Below are 20,686 nucleotides of genomic sequence, written 5' to 3'. Positions count from 1 at the left end.
GCTTCTCCAGGATCTTGCATCTGTTCCCTCCACCCGTCCTTCCGGCTTGATCTCTAATCCTTCATCCATCCCTCTGGGTCCTGGAGTTAAGGGCCAATTATACCTTCTGGGTCTGAGAAACACACAACTACACTTTAACCTGTGTGTGTGTGTGTGTGTGCGTTATATACAGCGATTAGTGTAAACAGAGATGGATCCTTGCTTGAGGAAAAATAAGCTGCTTGTTAAGATCCAATATTTACTTGTTGTGGGTTGATGTAAAGCAGAGAACTCACACATCCCGTCTCTTGACTGGAAGCCGATTTCTTCACTGTGCTCTGCTTTCATTTAAAGTTTCTCCCATGCAGAGTAAACATCATCAATTTCATTTCACTCTAAATTAATAAAACCAGCTGAGATAACCACGCACATCCCTGAAATGATAAAATGTTTATGTCTCGTGTGGTGAATGCTACGTGCCCGAGTGTGTGTATTTGTGTGTGTGTGTGTGTGTGTGTGTCTGTTTTAATCTCATTCATATATTCATCAGCAGGCAGAAGTGCTGACGCAAGTGAGAAAGAGAGGAGGCATGGAAGTGAGAGGCAGAATGTGTGAGGTAAAGTGAGAGAGAGAGATCCAGAAATTCCACCACTCGTCCATCCACTCATCTACGAGTTCCTCATGCAGATGGTGGATGTTGAACACACACAGAGGAGGAGCGAGGGGAGTGGAGGGGCTGACATCATGCTGACATCACAGCTCGCCTCGCTCTCTGCTGCGTTTACCCGACGCACAGAGAGAGATGAGTGAAAGGAAAGTGAACAAAACTCAGAGGAGACAGAACTGAGGCGAACGAGGCAGGAAACTGAGGATCAGAGAGAGAGAGAGAGAGAGAGAGAGAAGGATGACAAGACAAGTTTATTGACCTTTGACCACGACATTTATAATCCACCAGTGCAGTGGCTGCCTGTTTGTTTGGCCTGTGGTTATTCTGGTTGAAGCTCAATCCACGAACCCTGAAGCTGCTGCTGCACAGAGAGATGTTCACCTGTTTATTCAAAGTTCAGTGAAGCTCGACTCGGTACGCAGAACCCCGACCTGGAGAATCAGCTGCTGTTAAAGCGCTGTTGTCATGATGGATATTATCACTTTTCTTGATGAATGCCGGTCGCCTGTTTATTTAAACTTTATTAATATCGAACATATCACGTGTCCAAATTGCAAATCTGGAGAGATCGAGCACCGTCCTTCAGCTTTGATTCCACCTACATTAGTCTGTATTTATGTAAGTATTAAAGTTAACATTAAACAGGGTGACTTGTTGAAAATACTTTGGTATATTTATGATTATTCCTGAAGTTATGTCAGTAATTGAAACTTTAAGGTTTTTAACCACACAGCTTTATATTTAGAACGGACTCTTTTAAAACAGAGAACACACAGAAACACACTGATCAGCTACAACCATAAAACCACCTGTTTTATCTTGGTTGGTATATCACCTCGAGATTATATTATAGTGTGATTGAAAATAAGAATAAATCACATATATGATACAAGTACAAATCATCCTAATGCATTTGCAAAGTGTGACTGTCATATATTGAGATTGAGACACAACGATGATACACCACAGCACATCAAGGTGCTTTGCTGATGAGAAACACTGACAGTGAGTTTTTCAGTTTTCTGCCAAAATAAAAACTGTGTCTTATTGAAAATGACACATCTTCTCACCAGTAATCAGCCTTTGCAGCTCCAAGGCTTAAAACTCTTAATTCTTAATAATCCTAAACACAAGAACCATGTTGTCACACTTTACTGCACTCCAGTTGCCTAGCAACACCCATTCACAAAACGCCATATACGGCCTAATGCAGTATGGCGGCCGAATGAGCTGTCATGTTCAGAAAGAGGCAGAGTGAGAGGACGTTAAAGGGAGAAACCAGGAAGTGTAGTGGAAGAAAACAGTTTCTGGTTGCTTGGCAGGTTACATCTTAAAATAGCATCAACGCAAAGTCGTCACTTTGGCTCATGAACATGAACTTGATGATTTGTGTCCCTCTGACACATCGTCAGTCCTGTCAGCCTCCAGCCTCACGCCTGCTGCACACGAGAGGAGTTTCAAATCTGAGTTTCAAATAGTGGGAGAACCTAATGACAGATGTACCTGATCTACAATCGTTTAAATCGGGAGAACGCACAAGACGATGCAGTCGAGATGCAGGAACACACACGTCTCACATACGATTTCTGTTTTGAGATTCCAGAGACTTGGGAACCGACAAAAACTTGCGTGTTCAGATGTAACTTCAGAATAAAATAAAACATTGACTGCCCGTTTAGATGCTTTTCTTTGTCTGATGTTTTCCACTGAAAAAAATATGATGAAGGAAAAATACAAGCAACTCATACTGTCGCCCCAGTTCCACAAGTTTGTCCGCCTGTTATTGTGGGATTCTGCTCACTAACCCAATCGCTGTTCCTTTCATACTACACAAGTGTTCTTGATTTTGAGAAGTAAAATGGTCCTGAATTTGGCCCGACCCTCCTTTAGCGTGGGGCCACTTCTACAAAAACCCACAGTCGATGGTACAAGTCCTGTCAGGTCCTACAATGAGCTGGAGCTGCTTTCCCGTCCCACTCTGTTCCCAGCACACAGCATCACTGCCGTGCACAGTTTGAGCTTAACGTGTCGTCTAAACACCGGCTCCTACCTAACAGGTAATCCTGCGTATTTTCTCCTCACGCCGGCCGCTCAGCCCGCAGCTCGGCCAGCCAACCGACCGTGCAGCCAATTAGTCGTCCCAGCGGGAGCACACTCCAACTCCACACCTAATACCTCACGGATCTGAAGGCTTACAACGCAGACAGCAGTGGGCACCGTGCGCGAGTACGGCTTCATAACCCACAGGAAAAAAATGAAACACAGTGATTCATGAAACTGTGTTTCCATAGCAACGATGGACATTTCGTACTGGCAGGAAGAAGACTGTGGGACAACGCTGCCCACTGTTCTGCTCTGCTCTCGTCTACTCCGATCAATTGTTGTTGTATTCTTGGATCATTGCAGCTTCACACTTGCTGAGGACAATAATCACTGTCACATTATTCAATATCTAAAATATGATGTTGCTCCTGTATGAAGCCATTTTAAATGTGACTAGATGTTTTTTTTAAATCAGGCGTTTTACACCTGCAGCGGGATGTGAAACTACAGATCTGCTGTTTCAGACTTTGCTGCTAAATTTAGGGACTTTTTTTTTAGATGTTATTCCTCAAAGGACATTTCTGACAAAAGAAATGTTTTTTCCCACCGTGGAGAACACCAGTGATATGTCGGCTTCTGAAGATGTTATAACATATTGTTAAAACTGATGCTCGCCTAAGGCATTTAAACACATTAAAGGAGTATTGTGGTGCTCACACTCACCAACGGCTCCTAAAACAAAGCAAATTTACTAATGTTAACTTGTCAGGCTATGGAGTTTGTCATAATTTTGGTGTTTCCTCACAGAAATGTTCTTTATTAATACTGTTCAGTTTAGTTTCCTTTCCGCAAATGGGAAACAAAAGTGAGTAAAAATTGCGTCTTTGATTTTTTTGGATTCCTCAGAGTCTGTGCTGTCGTATGGGTTCATATCCAAACTCTCTGTGGCATCTTTTAGTTTCAGGTTTGAATAAAAAGTCAGTGGAGCTGAAGTGTTGCAGTAAAACGAGTTGGAGACAAAGAGTGAATTCAGTTACACAGACACAAGACACGTTTTATATTGGTACTTGATGATGTGCTGCGTTCAAGGAAATTCGAATTTCTCCTTTTTCTTTAGGTGCTTTGCACTCAGAGATGATCAGGCTGGAGGAAGCCGTTGCAGTGTGTGTGTGTGTGTGTGTGTGTGTGTGGCCCTGCCCTCACTTCTGTGATTGGAGTTGAGTTAGTGTCTCTGTGAATCACATTATGATCTCGTATCACTTATTCATGGCTCCATGAATTATAGAAATCGTTCATGCACCATCTTCCTGTTCATGTGTGCATCTCTGGATGAAACCTTATACACATTGATATTTAATATTCAATTCTGCCCATTTACTGAACCATAGCTTGTGCTGTGCGTTGTTTTGCGTTGCTCTTGTGTGTTTTGGTTTGTTATATCATAACAGTGTTGGATACAATGATCGACCTCAGTTTATTGTTTGATTTTGAATATTTTTGAAAAGCAAAACACAACAAATACACAAGAGGAAACAATAGAAAAGATTGGACATGTAGACTAAATATTAACTAAATATTACCAGCTCGTGGGGAGTGGACAAAAGACAAAGACATGTTTTATCCGTGTAAACTTCTCATGTCTTCACTCATCTGCTCATGTCTTCACATGTCAAGTAGCTGAGTTTGGCACATGGCAGATTTATTCGTCTATACCAGCTTCGGTTTTGAATATTTCTCCGACGTGTTGCTGGTGAAACAACTCGAACTCAGATGGGCTCCATTACTTCTGCTTCACTTCAAAATCCAAAGTGACACTACAACATTGGAGCCTTTTGAACCTTTTCATTTATTTATTCATGTATTTATTCATTTATGTCTTTTTACATCTCCCTGCAACATTTCTGTTGCCAAGTGACTTTGGCTAAAGATCCTGTGACTGGCTGGAATTGTATTTGTTGCCTGGCAACGTTGACTTCATGAACATCCTCACAGGAAGCAACTACTGAGGCTTCAGTGATTTAATGACACAACTCTTTTTGTTTTTTTTGTTGGCTCTGCACCAGACTGTCAGTTCACCGCATGACATCCTGGTACCTGCAGGGAACCAACTCATACTCATATTGTGTCAGTGGGATGCAATAGTGTGTGTCTGTGTGTGTGTGTGTGTGTGTGTGTGTGTAGGTGTGTCTTTTAATGACACCATTCCCTCAACAACCATCCTCCCCTGAGACACACACATTCTTGTCTGTGCTTTCCATGACCGTCATTGACAGTGACAGTTAGAAACACACACACACACACACACACACACACACACACACACACACACACACACACACACACACACACACAGGCCTGGGGTCCTGTGCATTTACCAAAAAGATGCTTTAAGCTTTGGACGTTGTGGTTTTAACAAACATGTCTGCTGCCACTGTCCCCTCTGCTGAGGAGGTTATTTAATCACCTCTGTCCGTTTGTTTGTCAGCAGGATTACACTAAAGCTGCTGAACAGATTTCCATGAAACGTGGTGGGAGGATGGGACATTGGCCAAGAACCAACCTCTTTATATTTTGGATAAAAGAACCGATCCAGGAATTTCTAAATTCAATTTTAAAATGGAGCGTTTCATGGGTCTTGGTGGAAAAAAAGTCAGGAATATTTGATTGTGCAATGTGCTGCAGCTTGATTGGATGTAATGGGTCTGTTGGGCCGTGGTGAAGGTCTGAGTTCTACTGAGTGTCACATTTGCAGAGCTGGGATTTGCACTATTGAGATATTATGAGCATCCTGATATATTTTGGCCTTAAACTCACAGAACAGGTACGAGGTGTTGATGTAGGAGATACAACCTGATCCTCAAAAAACCTCTAAATATATTGTAGTGTGACGTACGTTTCACAGCAGATCCAAGTTCAGCTTTCTAAACCAGAACTGCCCAAAATAGGACCTGTGGGCAAAATCAAATAAATCTGAGCTGCCTGAAAACAGACCTGTGGGCAAAAGCTGGCTCATGAAGTGAGTTTGGCCCACAACGTGTTACACAGGGTGTAAAATAGACCACTCCTCGTTTGACAACTTCTCACGTGAGTTTCTTGAGAAAAGGCACCAATGAAACATGAGTCTCCAGTTTCTCTATTTTAAGCACAATTTTTTTTTTTATTAAATCTCTGAAAATAATAATAATTTCCCAAATTATAGTTGATTGACAGGAGAATGAGATTTTATACATTCTTTTTACATTAGTTAATTTATCTTTCGTAGTCATTGCGTTTATAATAGAGTATTCATAGGAGTGGGGGTCATCTTATTTTATTTTGCCCAAACCGAGGAGTGGTGAGAATTCATCCATCCCACCATGGATTCCCATAAAAGTTGGTGGAAGGATGTGGATCGAGGGTCGAGGGAGGATCCATTAAATTTCGTGGTGGATCCAAATCACTTTCTTTAACATCGTGAGGTGTTTTTTCAACATTTTCACTGTTTTCCCAGGGAATAAAAATCAGGTATATTTAGGGAACTTATATCTATGAGTGTTTTGGTGCATTGATTGAATGTAAGGGGACCGTTGGCCCTTGGCAGAGTTGTGCCCTCTTCTTAGTGCCATAGTCGGTTATGCTCGTTCGTTTGTTGGTTTATTTATTAACAGGATTACTCAAAAACTGCAGAACCGATTTCCGCAAAACCTTGGTGGAGGGATGGGCCGTGGGCCTGGGAAGTGCCCATTCAATTTTGGTTTGGAATGCGGGATCCAGAAATCTGTTTACTTTTATGCCTTCAAGTCATAAACGTGTAAAATACAGCAAATTACACGGAGCAGCAGAAAGAGAAAGAAAACACCAGCAGTAATCGGTCATAAACAGTGAACCCCTTCTCATATTGATTTTAAATCACTTGTAAAGCCCGGCCTCTGGTGGCTCACTGCTTTTATAATAACAATGTAACGCACCTCTGTAATCAAACCAAGGCCGAGTGCAAGGGTGCACAGCTTTATGTAGGAAAACACAATGAAATTCATTTATGAAAAGTATTCAAGGGTTCTTTAACATTTTACACAATAGAACAATGAACTCAGAAACACAAGATACAACAGACACACAACATTTGCACAAAAGCTTTGAAAAAGTTCCACTTGTTTCCATTGATGCTGTCATCGTTTCTGAAAGTAGTCCACTTCATTGCAGGATATCAAGTTTTGAAAAAGTTTTCTAAAAGGCCCCAAGGCTGCTGCTGTTTCCAGGCAACAGATACAATCCCAGATGTTCTTCAAGACTTTTGCTTGAAAAGTTTCTTCTACTTTTTTATTTTTTTGGTTTTATTTTCTTTATTTTTTTTCAGGAAGTTTCATTTCTGGAAGTGAAAAGCTAATGTTGAAGTTGAGGTTTTTCTTCTTCTGCAGACCTGATGAGCTGCAGGGTTAAAGGAGCCAGCTGGAGAGAGAGGCAGATTTGATGAGTGACAGGCTGACTGTTTGGCCAGCTTCCTGTTTTCTCACAGACTGTTGTTAAACTCGGTCAATCTCTGAGAATCCCAGTGCTCCCACCGCCGGGATTAACTGGAGCTTTGCTTTGGCACTGCCAACTGGCGCAGATGGCAGAAAGATATTATGTCATTTGTTAGAGTTGAGGGAAGTAGAGCTGAACGTTGTCTGGTTTGTTTCTTTGTCGGAGGTCAGTTCAAGCCGTGACTGTACCACACCACCTTCACCTTTTCAGAGGAGTTCAAGGGGAATTAGTCGTTTCTGAGGACCCTATGGGAAAAGCAGCGGTGAAGCAAAAGCTGAGTCGACTGAAATGTTTTGGGTGATGTTTTGTTTCGGTCGTCGAAAACCCCCCCCGACCTTAACCCTGACATTCCCGTTTATTTCAAACTGACCGTCTCTGAAAATGTGTTGGATGATGGTGTTGCTTTGGGAATTTGTAAATAAAATACATCGCTCATATCAGGCAAGTTTTTTCTGAACCGACCGACAGTTCCTCGTCAATAGTCCTTCTCCTGCACTGTAATGTATTGTCTTTTTGAATTTGAATTTCCCTTTTGGAATGCTTCTATCTTTCTATTGTAGCGTCCAATGAAGGCAGATAATTGGGAAGAACAGTGGGAACCAATCGAAAGATCCTGATTTCCACAGCCTAAAATCAATAACTAACTTTATTGGGATTATTTAGTAGTATCTTATTTTTGACCTTTGTTTGAGTAGATCTGCTGAGAATAAAGGCTCCACACTCAGTAGCGTGTACAGCTGAGAGCTTCTCAGTGTAACCACAGTGTGATGTGTTGTCTACGGAGCAGCTTCAGTAAAGCAGTTGTATCCGTTAAGCGTTTTCCTCGAGGGCTCCTCAGCAGTGGTCATAAAGGAGCAGTGACCACTGTCAACATCCTCACACACATTTATCCTGATGTTCCTGCTTCTTGAATCTAAACCCAGTGTCTCCAGGAAACTGAATCCATCGTAGATTGTTCTGCTTCTGAGGATTTTACGCCCTGTGGCAACGATCAGAGCCGAAGCAGGAAGCTGTGCGGCCTTTAGGCACCAGGTGGTCAAGGCGGTGAATTGGTGATTAGCACATTGGAGGTTGTTTCCCTTTTTATCAACCACTTTTATAATAATAACAGTTTATCACACTTCTCCCCCCTAAGATTTTTGAAGCCGTAGAAGAATGCATTTTTTGCCTGTGCAGCCCAAAACTTTACTGTTCTGCTTTTCAGAGGAAAAAGCTCTGCAACCCGCCCTGCACCACCAACTCAGCACCTAACAGCCGACAGTCCGAGACTTTAGCTGGTGAATATACATACGTAGTCAAAAAAATGTTGGTCCAGATTTGGCCCACACTGCCACACAGAACGATGGCACCTGGGTAGTTCGCTCCTGTTTGGCAGATCTGGGCCACATGTAAGCCATGGAAATATCGCATTTCAAGAGCCAAAGTTGGCCCGGCTTTGTTTTGTGCTATTTGGGCCATATTCCCCATTTACCACACTTTGGGTTCAGATCCAAATGGCACCTTACCTGGAGCGCTGGAGGTTTTGGTATTTTCGGCCACGTTTGCTGATGTACAAGTGGGTCACTTTGGGCTCACCTCCATTTTGCTCGGGCCACAAGAACGGCCAGAAGTTACACATTATCGCCTGAAGTGGGACACATCTGTATTGTATCTGGGTAGCTGAGCATGTAGCTGCTTTAGAGTCAGAAATGTCCCTCAGGAGTTGGTGGAGACCAACAACAGAGCTAAAAGACAGTGAATGTTGGACGTAACATGAACTAAATGCTGATGCTCTTTAACTTCTCAATGTTTAAATAAGCAACTGTTTGCTAACATACTGTAGAAAGCAGGAAAATGTAACGTTAGCCCTATGGTGGAGTTTTACACTATTGTTCCGTATTGGTGTTCTGGGATTGCTCAGGCGAATGGATGTATTGGCAACATCGGATTTGACCTCTGAGCTGAGGACACAAACATTTTAAAGAAGTCGTTGATTAACGTGAAGATTGGCTCACAATCAATTCCGTACCTTTTCACACTTAGTTGCCAAAACTGACCAAACTGGGGGCCTGTCCGTGCAGCTGATTTATTGCCTCACCGACTGATATTAAAGGAAACAAAGAGAATCTAGTTGGCCTCACGCTGCCTGTGGGTGAGCTGCCACTCGGTGGGCGACCGACTAAGAGCAGTAATTTGCCTCAGTCCAAGCTCGGAGCTCCGAGTGCGGCTGCTCACGTAACATTTATAACGTCCATCACGAAAAACAAAAAAGGCTGCTCAGTCACAACTCTGCAGTCATAGTCTTCAATATTTCACAAATGTAATTTGGATTTCTCAATAGTCGTTAGTCAGAATCTTGACTACTATGATACATGTGAATTTCCTGCAGCCTGGTAACATGCGATGAGAAGATCGTTAAGAAGTTTATCATGTTTTTTGTTGAATTAGACACTTAATGTCCTCTATTTGATTTTACCAGCTCCTGCCACAGTTGTGATTGAATAATGAGACCAGCAGCCTCTTCCCACTCAGGATACTAGCATCCAGAAGTGAGTTATCTTCAGTGGAATCCATTCCTCCATCTTTCTGTGCAGTACTTCCTGGATCGCTGACTGCCACACAACCCTGGAATCATAAAATTTCCATCTTAATGCTTAAACAGTTGACCACCTGGGATCTGGGGCCACTGCGAGGCGGGGGATCCAGAGGCAAACCAGCATACCACTGTATGAATAAAAGAATAAATGTTCTCCTCACAGCAGGGAAGAACCGAGGCAGTGTAGCTGTGTGTGTGTGTGTGTGTGTGTGTGTGTGTGTGTGTGTGTGTGTGTGTGTGTGTGTTTGTGGTCCAGATATGACTCATGTTGTGGGGCCTTTGAATCTGTCTACACACTGACATTATGGGGACTCAATTTTAAGATGAAGTCTTGAATGCGGATGTTTTATGGTGAGGATTTGGCAAGAAGTAGTACTTGGCGTGTGTGTGTGTGTGTGTGTGTGTGTGTGTGTGTGTGTGTGTGTGTGTGTGTGTGTACTTGTCCAGATTTCGTTGTACAAACCATTTTGGGCCTAGAACTTATGAGGACGTTTTAGGTTATGGTTATGGTTAGGCATCTAGTTGTGGTGGTTATGGTTATGGTAAGAGCCGGTGAATGTATTTATGTGAATGAGTGTCCTCACTCAACTGGAAGTACAAGGCTTACAACACATTCACATTGATGTGCAAACGCACCAACTCTCTTGTCCTATTTCCATCTTCATCCATCTCCCTCTCTTTCTCTTACACACATTCTCACACACACACTCTCTCTCCCTTTCCCTCTCTCTCTCTCTCTCACACACACACACACTTTCTCTCTCCCTCTCTCTCTCACACACACTTTCTCTCTCCCTCTCTCTCTCTCTCTCTCACACACACACACACTTTCTCTCTTCTCTCACACACACTTTCTCTCGCTCTCTCTCTCTCACACACACACTTTCTCTCTCCCTCTCTCTCTCTCACCCCTTTCTCTCTCTCTCTATCTCTCTCTCTTCTCTCTCCCTCTCCCTCTCTATCTCCCTCTCTCTCACAAACACTCTCTCTCTCTCTATCTCTCTCTCTCACACTCTCTCTCTCTCTCACTCTCTCTCTCTCTCTCTCCCTCTCTCACTATTTCTCTCTCTCTCTCTCTCTCTCTCTCTCTCTCTCTCTCTCTCTCTCTCTCTCTCTCTCTCTCTCTCTCTCCCTCCCTTCACACACACACACACACACACTCTCTCACTCTCTCTCACTCTCTCTCTCTCTCTCTCTCTCTCTCTCTCTCTGGATGGATGGGAGGAGACGCTCCTCTGCTGAACGTGTTTTTCCTGCAGCCTGGTTTTACGGTAACGGAGAAGAAGAAGAAGAAGGTCACCGCTCGTCTCCGTCGGTCACGGATCCTCCGGTGTCCATGATTTCATGATTTCGTGATTTCGTGCACACTGACCTCGCCTCACTCCCGCTGCAGCATCCTTGGCTTTATATGTCTGATTTCTTCACGCACAGAGGCGGAGCGGCGCGTCTTGTAACGAAACCCACCGAGGAGACCTGGCGGACAAATCGTGCACGCGTCTGTGCGTAACGGAGGCTCCGTGGATTTTAAACCCCTCACCGAATGATCCCGACACGAATCCCGCTGCTGCCGCGGTAGATGCGCTCGCATCCTCCGGCTGCTGAGTGAGGATGCTGCGGCTGGTCGCGCGGGTACCTGTCCTGCTGTCACACCGGCCCGGTGCATCCCGGTAGACCGAGCGTGTCCACAGGGGGGGGGGGTGGGCACCACAGTGATTTAAACCCTCCTGGTAGCGACCAGCAGCCTGAGAGATGGATAACTACTCCACTTTGCAACGTAAGGACCTGCTGCAGTGTCTGTCTGTGTTAACGACGGGCCTCCCTCCATCAATACTCATTACTGTGGAACTCATCGGGACCCTGTGTGACCTCATTGCACAAAATGCTACTTTCATATCCAAAATCTCCTTTAAATCAGCTGCCACGTGCATTAAAATGCCTCTAAATTACATTCAGATGCGGGTACAGGACTTGTATTTCCCCATATTTTCCCATGACCACGGTTTGTATCAGACCAGTATATCGTGTCATGTCATCATTGTTTGCATCTTTGCTGAGCAGCAGCAGCTTCTGTGTGTCTTATATCATCCGTTCATACAACCTCCTGCACGGGGCCTCATGCTCTGTGATGAGCTCATGAAACAGCCGTGACTGCAGGAAACGAGAGGAGGGGGGGCTCGTGTGTGTGTGTGTGTGTGTGTGTGTGTGTGTGTGTGTGTGTGTGTGTGTGTGTGCATGATATATGATGCAGCGTCATACCCCCTTGTTTTGACATGTAGCCCCCAGCAGTTGTGCCATGATAGCTTCATGCCTCCATACAAGACACTATCACACGCACACACCTGTTAAATCCACCAGCCTGAGGCATTGTAGTTATTAGCCTATCTCGCCCATTATGTAGCCATATCAGTCTGTCACGCTTGTTACTGGCTTGCAAACCACAAAAGCCTCGTTAACCATCTGGCTAAATGGTTTATTGCAGCCGTTACAGGCTCCATCTGGTGTTGCTTTTTTGTTTTATTTTGTCTGGATCATAATTTTTCTCGGGTTATGTGCCGGTAATTGCATGTCCAGTCTCTCCCTCGCCGAGCGTGCACTGGGTTTCAGGCTGTATCTCCCTGGCTTGCAGAGCGCCATAAAGCACAGTGCATAAAAGGGCTTCTTCTAATCAAAGGGAATATTTAATTACAATCTTCAATGCAACGTATTTCAAAGCCTCTCAGTGCGTGTTGCTGCTAAGATGGGTTCTATTAATACATTTTCCCTTTCAGCCGCGCTCTGCAGTCCTCGCAAATAGCCTTATTTTGTATCATTTAGCTAACAGGCCATTATGTGACTTCAGTGTTGGCCTTTCTTTGGTCTCAGAAGTCCTCGCTTATACAGAATACATGTAACTGTAGAAGGATCTGTCTCATTTTGAAGATGTGTCCTCTGCCATCTTGTCTTTTGTGGTCTTACAGACATGGCAGTCTCACTTCATGGAGATTGTAGTGTCTGTAGAGACGGAGCTTTCCACCACCATTAGAAAAACTGTTGAATAACCTGGTAGAGACAGTGGCAGTGGTGTCTTACCTGTATAACCAGGTATATTTGCTCAAGTACTTTCTGAGCTACTTGTGTTTTACTTCAGTATTTCCATTTTATGATACATTTGATCATTTGTTAACTGCTGTGGTTCCAGTTGTTATTTTGCAGATTAGTTTCCATATAAACACGAGAGCTTTGTAAACATGATGGACTGTCAAGTAGATTTTGTCCTAAGTTGAGAATTTCCACATAGACCAACTACAACATCTCACACATTAGTGTCTCTGTTATAATAATGTTATTATATATGTTTCCTATAGTATGAATTTGTCATTTGGCGAATACGTCAACCTTTGATTTTTGGGTACGTTTTGCTTATAATATAACAAATAAGCTGCTTTTACCTTGGGTAGGATTTGAACTTGTAGTTGGGTACTTTTTGGATAAGTCTCTTTAGGAAGCTGTTCTAGCTGTTAGCAGTTTGGTTTGTCCATTAATTGGTTAGTTGATTGGAAGCAAATTAATCTGCAATGATTATTTGATTATCCATTTGTTATTTTGATAAAATGCACTCAGCTTCTTAAATGACACTTGCTGATTTTGCATTATTTTTATGTAGTAAACTGTAGATGAGTGATTTTTCGGCTTTTGGGGAACTTTTACTGTAATTTTTCACTATATTTGTGACATTTTATTTGCACTTAAATAATCAGCTGATGAACTGAAGATGAAAAGAACTGGGATCTGCAGTTTTAATGGAGGAATTCACAACTATTCCTTGCTGAACTGTTGGTGATTCATTTGTCTGCTGGTTCCCTTTCAGCAGAGACGCAGGCAAACAGGTTTACACCCAAATATTGTTACACAGAGTCTTTAAGCAAACAGTCCTGTCATCGTCTGTTTTTCTTTTTACCCTCATATTTCTCCATTTTCCTCTCACCACAGACGCACTGAGTAATGTGAGCGCTGTGCTGTCAGTCTAAATTAAGCAGCCGCAGTGTTGCGTGTAATGTAAGAGGCTTCAGATCCAAAACACGATAAATGCATTAACATTGCTCCTCTTCAAAGAACAAACTCGCATAGATGAGGAAGGTTGGCTCAGGCTCCACTACAGCTCTGACAGGACGCTGCTGCTGCTGCTGCTGCTGCTGCTGTTGATGCTGCTGGTTGCCTAGTGACTGTATCCATGGAACTGGCTCCCATCGTCATGGTGACGGGCCAAGGGAAAGAGACCCACTGAGGGAAGAGGGGCAGAGATACCAGTACATCTGCAGTGTGTGTTACGAGGAGGCAAATGAATTGAGATGTTATCGAGGATGATGATGATGTTTGCAGATCCTGTGACTGTCATTTTATGGCTTTGTCGGAAAAAGTGAAAAGAACAGAAACATCTGTTTGAGCTCTGGGACATTTTTGAGGATGAGTTTTCACTGTTATCAGAGTTTAAATGACTCAAGTTAATCATCAGCACATAAATTGGTTATGGATATTATAGTTTTGAGTGACTTTTTGTCATATTTTCGATGTTGTATGAGTTAAAGTGCTGACATTTGAGCATAAAATACACATATTGTAAATGTTCTCAAAACAAATCAATGTAAGGACCGTTCTCAGGAAGATCAGAGACTCGAGGAGGGAGGAGGGAGGATCAGACGGAAACATTATCCTCTTCGTCACGGCACGTTCTGTGCTTTAGGTTCACACTGGCTTCATGATCCTCTCAGCGGATACATTTATCTCGTCCATTTTGTTCATTCAACTGCTTTAATGTGATTAAAATTTTTTTTTTCTTCTTCTTCTTCGCTGCGAGTACAAATCCATGCGGGAGCGTCCGTCGTGTCCCTCCTCCGGTCTCGGTGACAGTGTTGCCATGGTTGCGTCATGCACATTGTTCTCTCGAGGGTGACATAATTGTTTTGGCTGGGATCTCAAAGTGTGGACCGGTGCGGTGTAACAGGAACACGAGATACGGTGGGAGATATTGATCTTTATTGAGATTTCACGGGGCCAGTTTTTCGCCTTTGAGGGTCATTGAAAAGGATATAATATTTTCTATTCAGTAGAGTGAGTCAGAGTTTGCAGGAAGATGACATCCTGTGCAGGGACAGATTATTATAGACGGGGGAAAAGGAAGATGGAAATAAATGACATCATTACTTTCATATTAGAGCTCAAACTAATAAATTATTGCTGTCAACTATTTACCACGTAAAAACCTCAAATGTTTCAATTCTACATGTTTGTAAATGGGATAGATGGATAGATGGATGCAGAGATAGAGGGATGGAGGGATAGATGGATGGATGGATGGATGGAGAGATAGAGGGATGGAGGGTTAGATGGATGGATGGATAGATGGATGGAGGGATAGAGGGATGGAGGGATAGATGGATGGATGGATGGAGAGATAGAGGGATGGAGGGTTAGATGGATGGATGGAAGATGGATAGATGGATAGATGGATGGATGGATAGATGGATGGATGGATAGATGGATGGATGGATAGATGCTACTTGATTGATCCCAACCTGAGAATTTCCTGAATATATTAGGGGATATTGGATTGTTTGGACATTTGACGACTTCATGTTGGGCTCTGGAATCTGCCTTTTATTACTGTTTTCTATCATTGAATGGCTAAACGTTAAAAATATCAATCAAGGTAATAATAAGATTGATACAATATTTTGAAACAAAAATTACACACTTAGTTTCGGATTTTTGATAGGTTTTCATAAATGTTTGTGTTTTGTTTTTGAACTGAGACAAGACTTCACTCTGATGATTTTCTGACATTTTATACTCTAATTATCTTTTGATTTGAAAAATACATAATTCAACAGAGCTGAATCAATCATTAGTTGCAGCCATTTCTCTGGTTTACATATTAACTCATAGAGAAATCAAGAGCTAATCAAATGGAACCAGCCAGAAAACAAGCGACAGATAGAGTTTGAGTCTTTTAAGAAGCCGGAGTCCGTCTCCTTTTGTCTTTGTGATTGTCTTTGTGGAAACACACTTCCTTTGTGCTCAGGAACTGACAACCTCGTACCCTGAAGTGCCGAATGCCCGTCGCAGCAGTGTGATGAGAGTCCTCCGGCCTCAGGATCCACAGCTGTGGCTCCGGCTGAATCTTTCTTGTGTCTTGGAGCTTCTGCTGTTTCTCTCTGTCTAGAAATATAAATAAATTCATTAAATTCATGCATTGTGACAGCGGCAGGAACACGGCTGAGGATGATGAGGATGATCTGATACTGACGAGGACAGAGGCAGGCTTTTGTGGCTGATGTGCCAAGTTTGGACTAATGCAGCTTTTCAGGCTTCATATTGTATGTTCACCTCACTGCTGCTTCACGTAGGAAACACGAGGAGCAGCTGGGTGTGTGCGATCCAGTCCTTCTGCTTGTCCTTGTACTTGTGATAATGAACAGATTAACACTTTAGAGAAAGAACCACAGGGACCCGGGCAGTTGTTGGAGAACCTGGCAGGACTGTAGCAAGGTGCTTCACACTATACAGCGGACTCAGTGTGTGTAGTTGAGTCTTTCACACTTGTCCACTGTGTCATATGGTGTGACCCTGAGTTTCTGCTGAATCGGCTTGGTTTGTGTGTGTGTGTGCGTGTGTGTACTTGTTTTTGTTGCCTCTTCAGGACCTTTTCCAGCATAAACATTGATCTTGTCAGGACCAGCGTACCTCATGGGGACCCAAGCCCAGTCCTCATTAGGTAAAAGGTCACATCTGTGCTCCTGGTGAAGGTTGAGGTAAGATGGTGCTGAGGTCAGGGTTGAGTTTAGGGATAAGGTTTGGTTATGGACTGTCTTCAATAAATGGAAGTCAACGCAAAGGACTAAACTTGTGTGTGTTTGTGTGTTCGTGCAGTTTTGATGCCTCTGCTAAGGAGATTCTCTTTTCATTCCTGTCCATTGGTTTGTAACTGAACTTTCAACATTTTTACAGTTTTCAGGGAATAATTCATGGTTCTTGATGGAAAGAAAAATCCGCCATAGATATATGAAAGTGATCTAGTGAAGTGAACATCTATGAGTTTGTGCAATCTTTTGGAGCTTGATTGAATTTAAGACGATTTCTGGCTGAAGTCTGCGAGTGACATTCTAGTTTCCTGTTTGCACAGTAACAACTTGGTGGGAACCAGCACCAGGTTCCATATTTTTAATTCCATAACCGCAACAGTCAGAGTGATACAATTGTCTTATCAATAGGTATTCTGTTGAATTCTGTTTGAATTTGTCTGTTTTGAGTGCATGATGCAACAAACTGCAACAAGCATGTTAATAATATCTAAAAGCAACATTCGTATTCAACACTTTAACTCAGAATTTTAGTTTTTTGTTGTTTTACATCTTAGGATCTGATTTCCTCCACCTCTGCCCATCGTCCATTATGTTTTATTCCCCCCCACAGATACTTTAAATTAAGTAAAAACATAGTACTATTTCAAATAGTACAAATACACATTGTGACATGGAGTTTTCATGTTTTCCGTGTCTGTGCAGGTTTTCTCTTTGTGCTCCAGCTTCCTCCCACAGTCCAGAAACACGAGGAGTCGGGTTGGGTTATTTGGAAAAGTATCCATGCGTGTGAACCTGAGGGTTAATGGTTGTTTGTCTCTGAATGTCACCCCTGAAATTCACTGGCGACCTGACCAGTGTCCCCGTCCTCTTGCCCAACGTGAGCTCTGATTGGCTCCAGTGCCCCTGAGACCCTCGAAGAATGTAGTTAATGGATGAACAAATACCATGTTGTTGGCTTTTCCTGTCCGCACTGTCCCAGTAATTCCTCAGGAGGGGATGTCAAGTATGAGAGTCTCCCAGGAAATAGGAGGATGAGGAGGAGGCGGGTCTGTCTGCATCCCGTGCTGGTTGGTCCACGTGTTGCCGTGGGCGACCCAGTCTCCTCTTAATGGGACAAAAGCCCGGGCATCCTCTGGCCGGAGCCCTTCATCACGCTCGAGTACATCAAGATGTGTAAATGCGAACGAGAGGGAGACAAAGAGACGCCCTCCGGCCTCTGTTACAGTCTTTAAAAATCCCTTCATCCCTTTCAGTCTCACAACATTTAACATGGAGGTAATTCAAACCTATTGAGTCTCATAATAATGTGTAGAAGAGCAACAACACTGCAGCGCAACAATACCCACAACCTACATTCATGAAAGGACGCAGATGGGACGGATGAAAAGCGGAAAAATTAAAACAGACACGTGTGATCGTGACGAACATGTGACGAGAGTCAGTGAACATCTTCGGGTTTCTCTTCTGGCTCAAGTCAACAGAGAAATCCTCAGAGGGAGGAACAGCGGAGTGAAAGGAAACAATGAAAGATTGGGCGTGAAAAGTTGAGAGCAGCAGACTAATCTCTCTAAGTCGACAGCATCTGCGTCCCGTCCTGCTCGGTCTGTCTCCGCTCAGCTGTCGAGAAGCAACGAGGAACACGTGCAGAGTATGAAAACAACCTCACCAGTTGGACAATTTGAAAAGTGATGAACCCGGGTTCAGCGCTTTGTGAAGTTCCATCACCGCTGATGAGGAGCAGACTTCAGTAACTTCACAGAGCATTGAACTGCAGGCGGGTTCATCACCTTTTCCGGTCCCTTGGAAACATTTCTGGTGTCGCTCTCGCTATTTGCAGCAGGTTTCTGTATTTGCATGTGTTGTGACTTTTTGCAGCTCATGTTGTTTTCTTAATTTGCACGTGTTGTTTCTATTTACATGTGTTTTCATGATTTGCAATGTGTTGAGGTCTCTCTGCCACCGTCCCTTCCTCTCTTAAGTCACTCCGGAGTTTGCATTTCACGTATTAAGAACGCAGCTGGAGATTCTCCCGTCAGATGCGTTCACAACAACACAGACATCTCTGTAGGAGGCAGGAGGTGGGGCATCACGTCTAAAGTCCACTCTTATATTTGTTTTATTCTGTTTTGCACGTGTTGCCTGTTCATCAACACGCTTACTTCTCCGCACAAGTTTTTACTTGAGGGCTGACAATGTCCGCAGCAGCACCTGACTCGGATTCACATTCACAAACAGCCCCTCTGGATAGTTTCAGGAGATTATCCGGAGTTCATTGCAGGTCTAAAAGCATCTTATGTTTAGGTTCCTCCTCAAAGCATGTGTTGATGTATAGTTTATCTTTTCATTACTGTCAACAAATCCCGAGTGTAAACCAAAACCAACACGACGAGTAGGCCTCCAGCTTTTCTTATGGCCCCGTCCCAGTTCACTTCACTCTTCTCTGAATTTCCTCTTCAAAAGAGTCATCATTTCAGTCGTGGTCTTTGGTCCCACCTGCGCTTCTCGTGCTGTGTGAAGTCAAAATGTCTTCTGGAAAAAGATCTGCCCGTAGATCGGCCCGCATGTCAAACACTCACAACCCTGCACACTGCATGTAAAAACATCTTCTCTCAGTGGACAGTATTAGTTGAATGTGTTGAATGGTTTGGTCCATTCATGGTTTCATGTTTGGGATGAGATGTGCGATGGTGATTTAGTTTGACAGCGTTTTTCTTTACATTTGAGCAACATCCCCAGGCTCACTGTAGGCACCGATGTGTGGGGAATGTTAATAGACCACTCCAGTGCACGTGACCGAGGAGAGCCGGCAGATCTGCCAGTGTGTGTGTGTGTGTGTGTGTGTGTGTGTGTGTGTGTGTGTGTGTGTGTGTGTGTGTGTGTGCCGTGTCACTCTACACTCTAGTGGTCAACCATGCATGTGTATGAGTGTGTGAGAGGATTGCTGACCATGAATTTCCTCGTGTCGACCATAGAAAATCTTTTTCTTCGATCACTTTCCTAATCTGTGTGTGTGTGTGTGTGTGTGTGTGTGTGTGTGTGTGTGTGTGTGTGTGTGTGTGTGCTGAATCTTAGTGAGGGCCAATGTTTAGTATCAGATAATGTTGGCGAGGATCCTTCTGCAGTGTGAAGGCTGCTCCTTAAACTTATGGTCTGTATTTCTATAGCAGTGCAGTGAAAGTACCTGGAGTCAAAACTCTGACTGTAAAACAATCAGACTCTTCTCACCCTCAACTGTACGTAACAGAAAGAGAGAGATTAACGTATTTTCACATTTGTGGAATTGGTGGCAGAGGAAGGAATTAATGATTCAATTTGAGTTGCTTGGTGGATTATGGTCAGAGGCAATATTAGCAGTTTTTTTACTTTTTGGAAGGAATTTATAAACAGCAAGTTTATGGAAAGATCTTAACATAGAGGAAAGTTTTTGTTGAATGTAAATAAGCATATTGGTTCTTCTTTTATTAAACCAGACCAGAATCTTTTTCTTAACTATAACCACATCCATATCCACTTAGACATAACCATAAAAACGAATAGTGTTGCAGTCACTACAGTTTCAAGATCAGATATTTTGGGCAAAAAAAACAATCCGTCCAAACCATTATCTGTGCAAATCTTACTGGTTTGTCCTCATGACGTTAATAGAAAACACGACACAACACAATTCATCTTATATAATGAACACAATTTCCATTAGTCGACATTAACTCATGCTCGTTCCCCTTTGAGGAGGTATTTAGTTTAATTGCAGAGTTTATCCAACAATTACCCATGTTCCACTTCAGTCCAGTTGTAAGTGTCAGTGTAGCCGAGCTCTGTCCCGCTGAGCTCTGATCAACGTCCTCTCTCTCGAGGTCCTAACAGGCACTCGAGCACTGCGGCCGTTATCGGAAACATGTCACACAAGTGGGCACTCGACCACTTCGTGAATATACCGAGAACTGTGGTCGTTGTGCTGGTCTGTTGGTTTCAGGTTTACCATCAGGTTTAGGTCAGAGGCTGCAGTGTATAATGTGACTGAGGGTCTTCAGAGCTACAGGAAGACAAACGCCTGACTCTCTCTTATCTTCTCCCTCCGTC

At 43.3% G+C, this 20,686-nt stretch overlaps 1 protein-coding gene across 10 annotated transcripts in view; it reads left to right on the top strand.

Annotated features, from left to right (window-relative positions):
* The first annotated feature begins 11,474 nt into the window (after positions 1-11,474).
* Positions 11,475-20,686, top strand: part of lrrc7 (leucine rich repeat containing 7) — a 60,528-nt gene continuing 51,316 nt past the window's right edge. For all 10 annotated transcript variants that reach the window (XR_007034838.1, XM_035177573.2, XM_035177566.2 and 7 more), the window contains exon 1: positions 11,475-11,541. Coding sequence is in view for 9 of the 10 variants with exons in the window: in XM_035177573.2 (XP_035033464.2) it covers positions 11,517-11,541 (25 nt within the window). In the remaining variant the exon portion in view is untranslated. The remainder of the gene's footprint in view (positions 11,542-20,686) is intronic.

This window comes from Hippoglossus stenolepis, chromosome 14 (assembly GCF_022539355.2).
Source record: "Hippoglossus stenolepis isolate QCI-W04-F060 chromosome 14, HSTE1.2, whole genome shotgun sequence".
Lineage (NCBI taxonomy): Eukaryota > Metazoa > Chordata > Actinopteri > Pleuronectiformes > Pleuronectidae > Hippoglossus > Hippoglossus stenolepis.
Note: the sequence above shows the minus strand (reverse complement) of the source record. Positions and strands in the feature narration are given on the sequence as shown.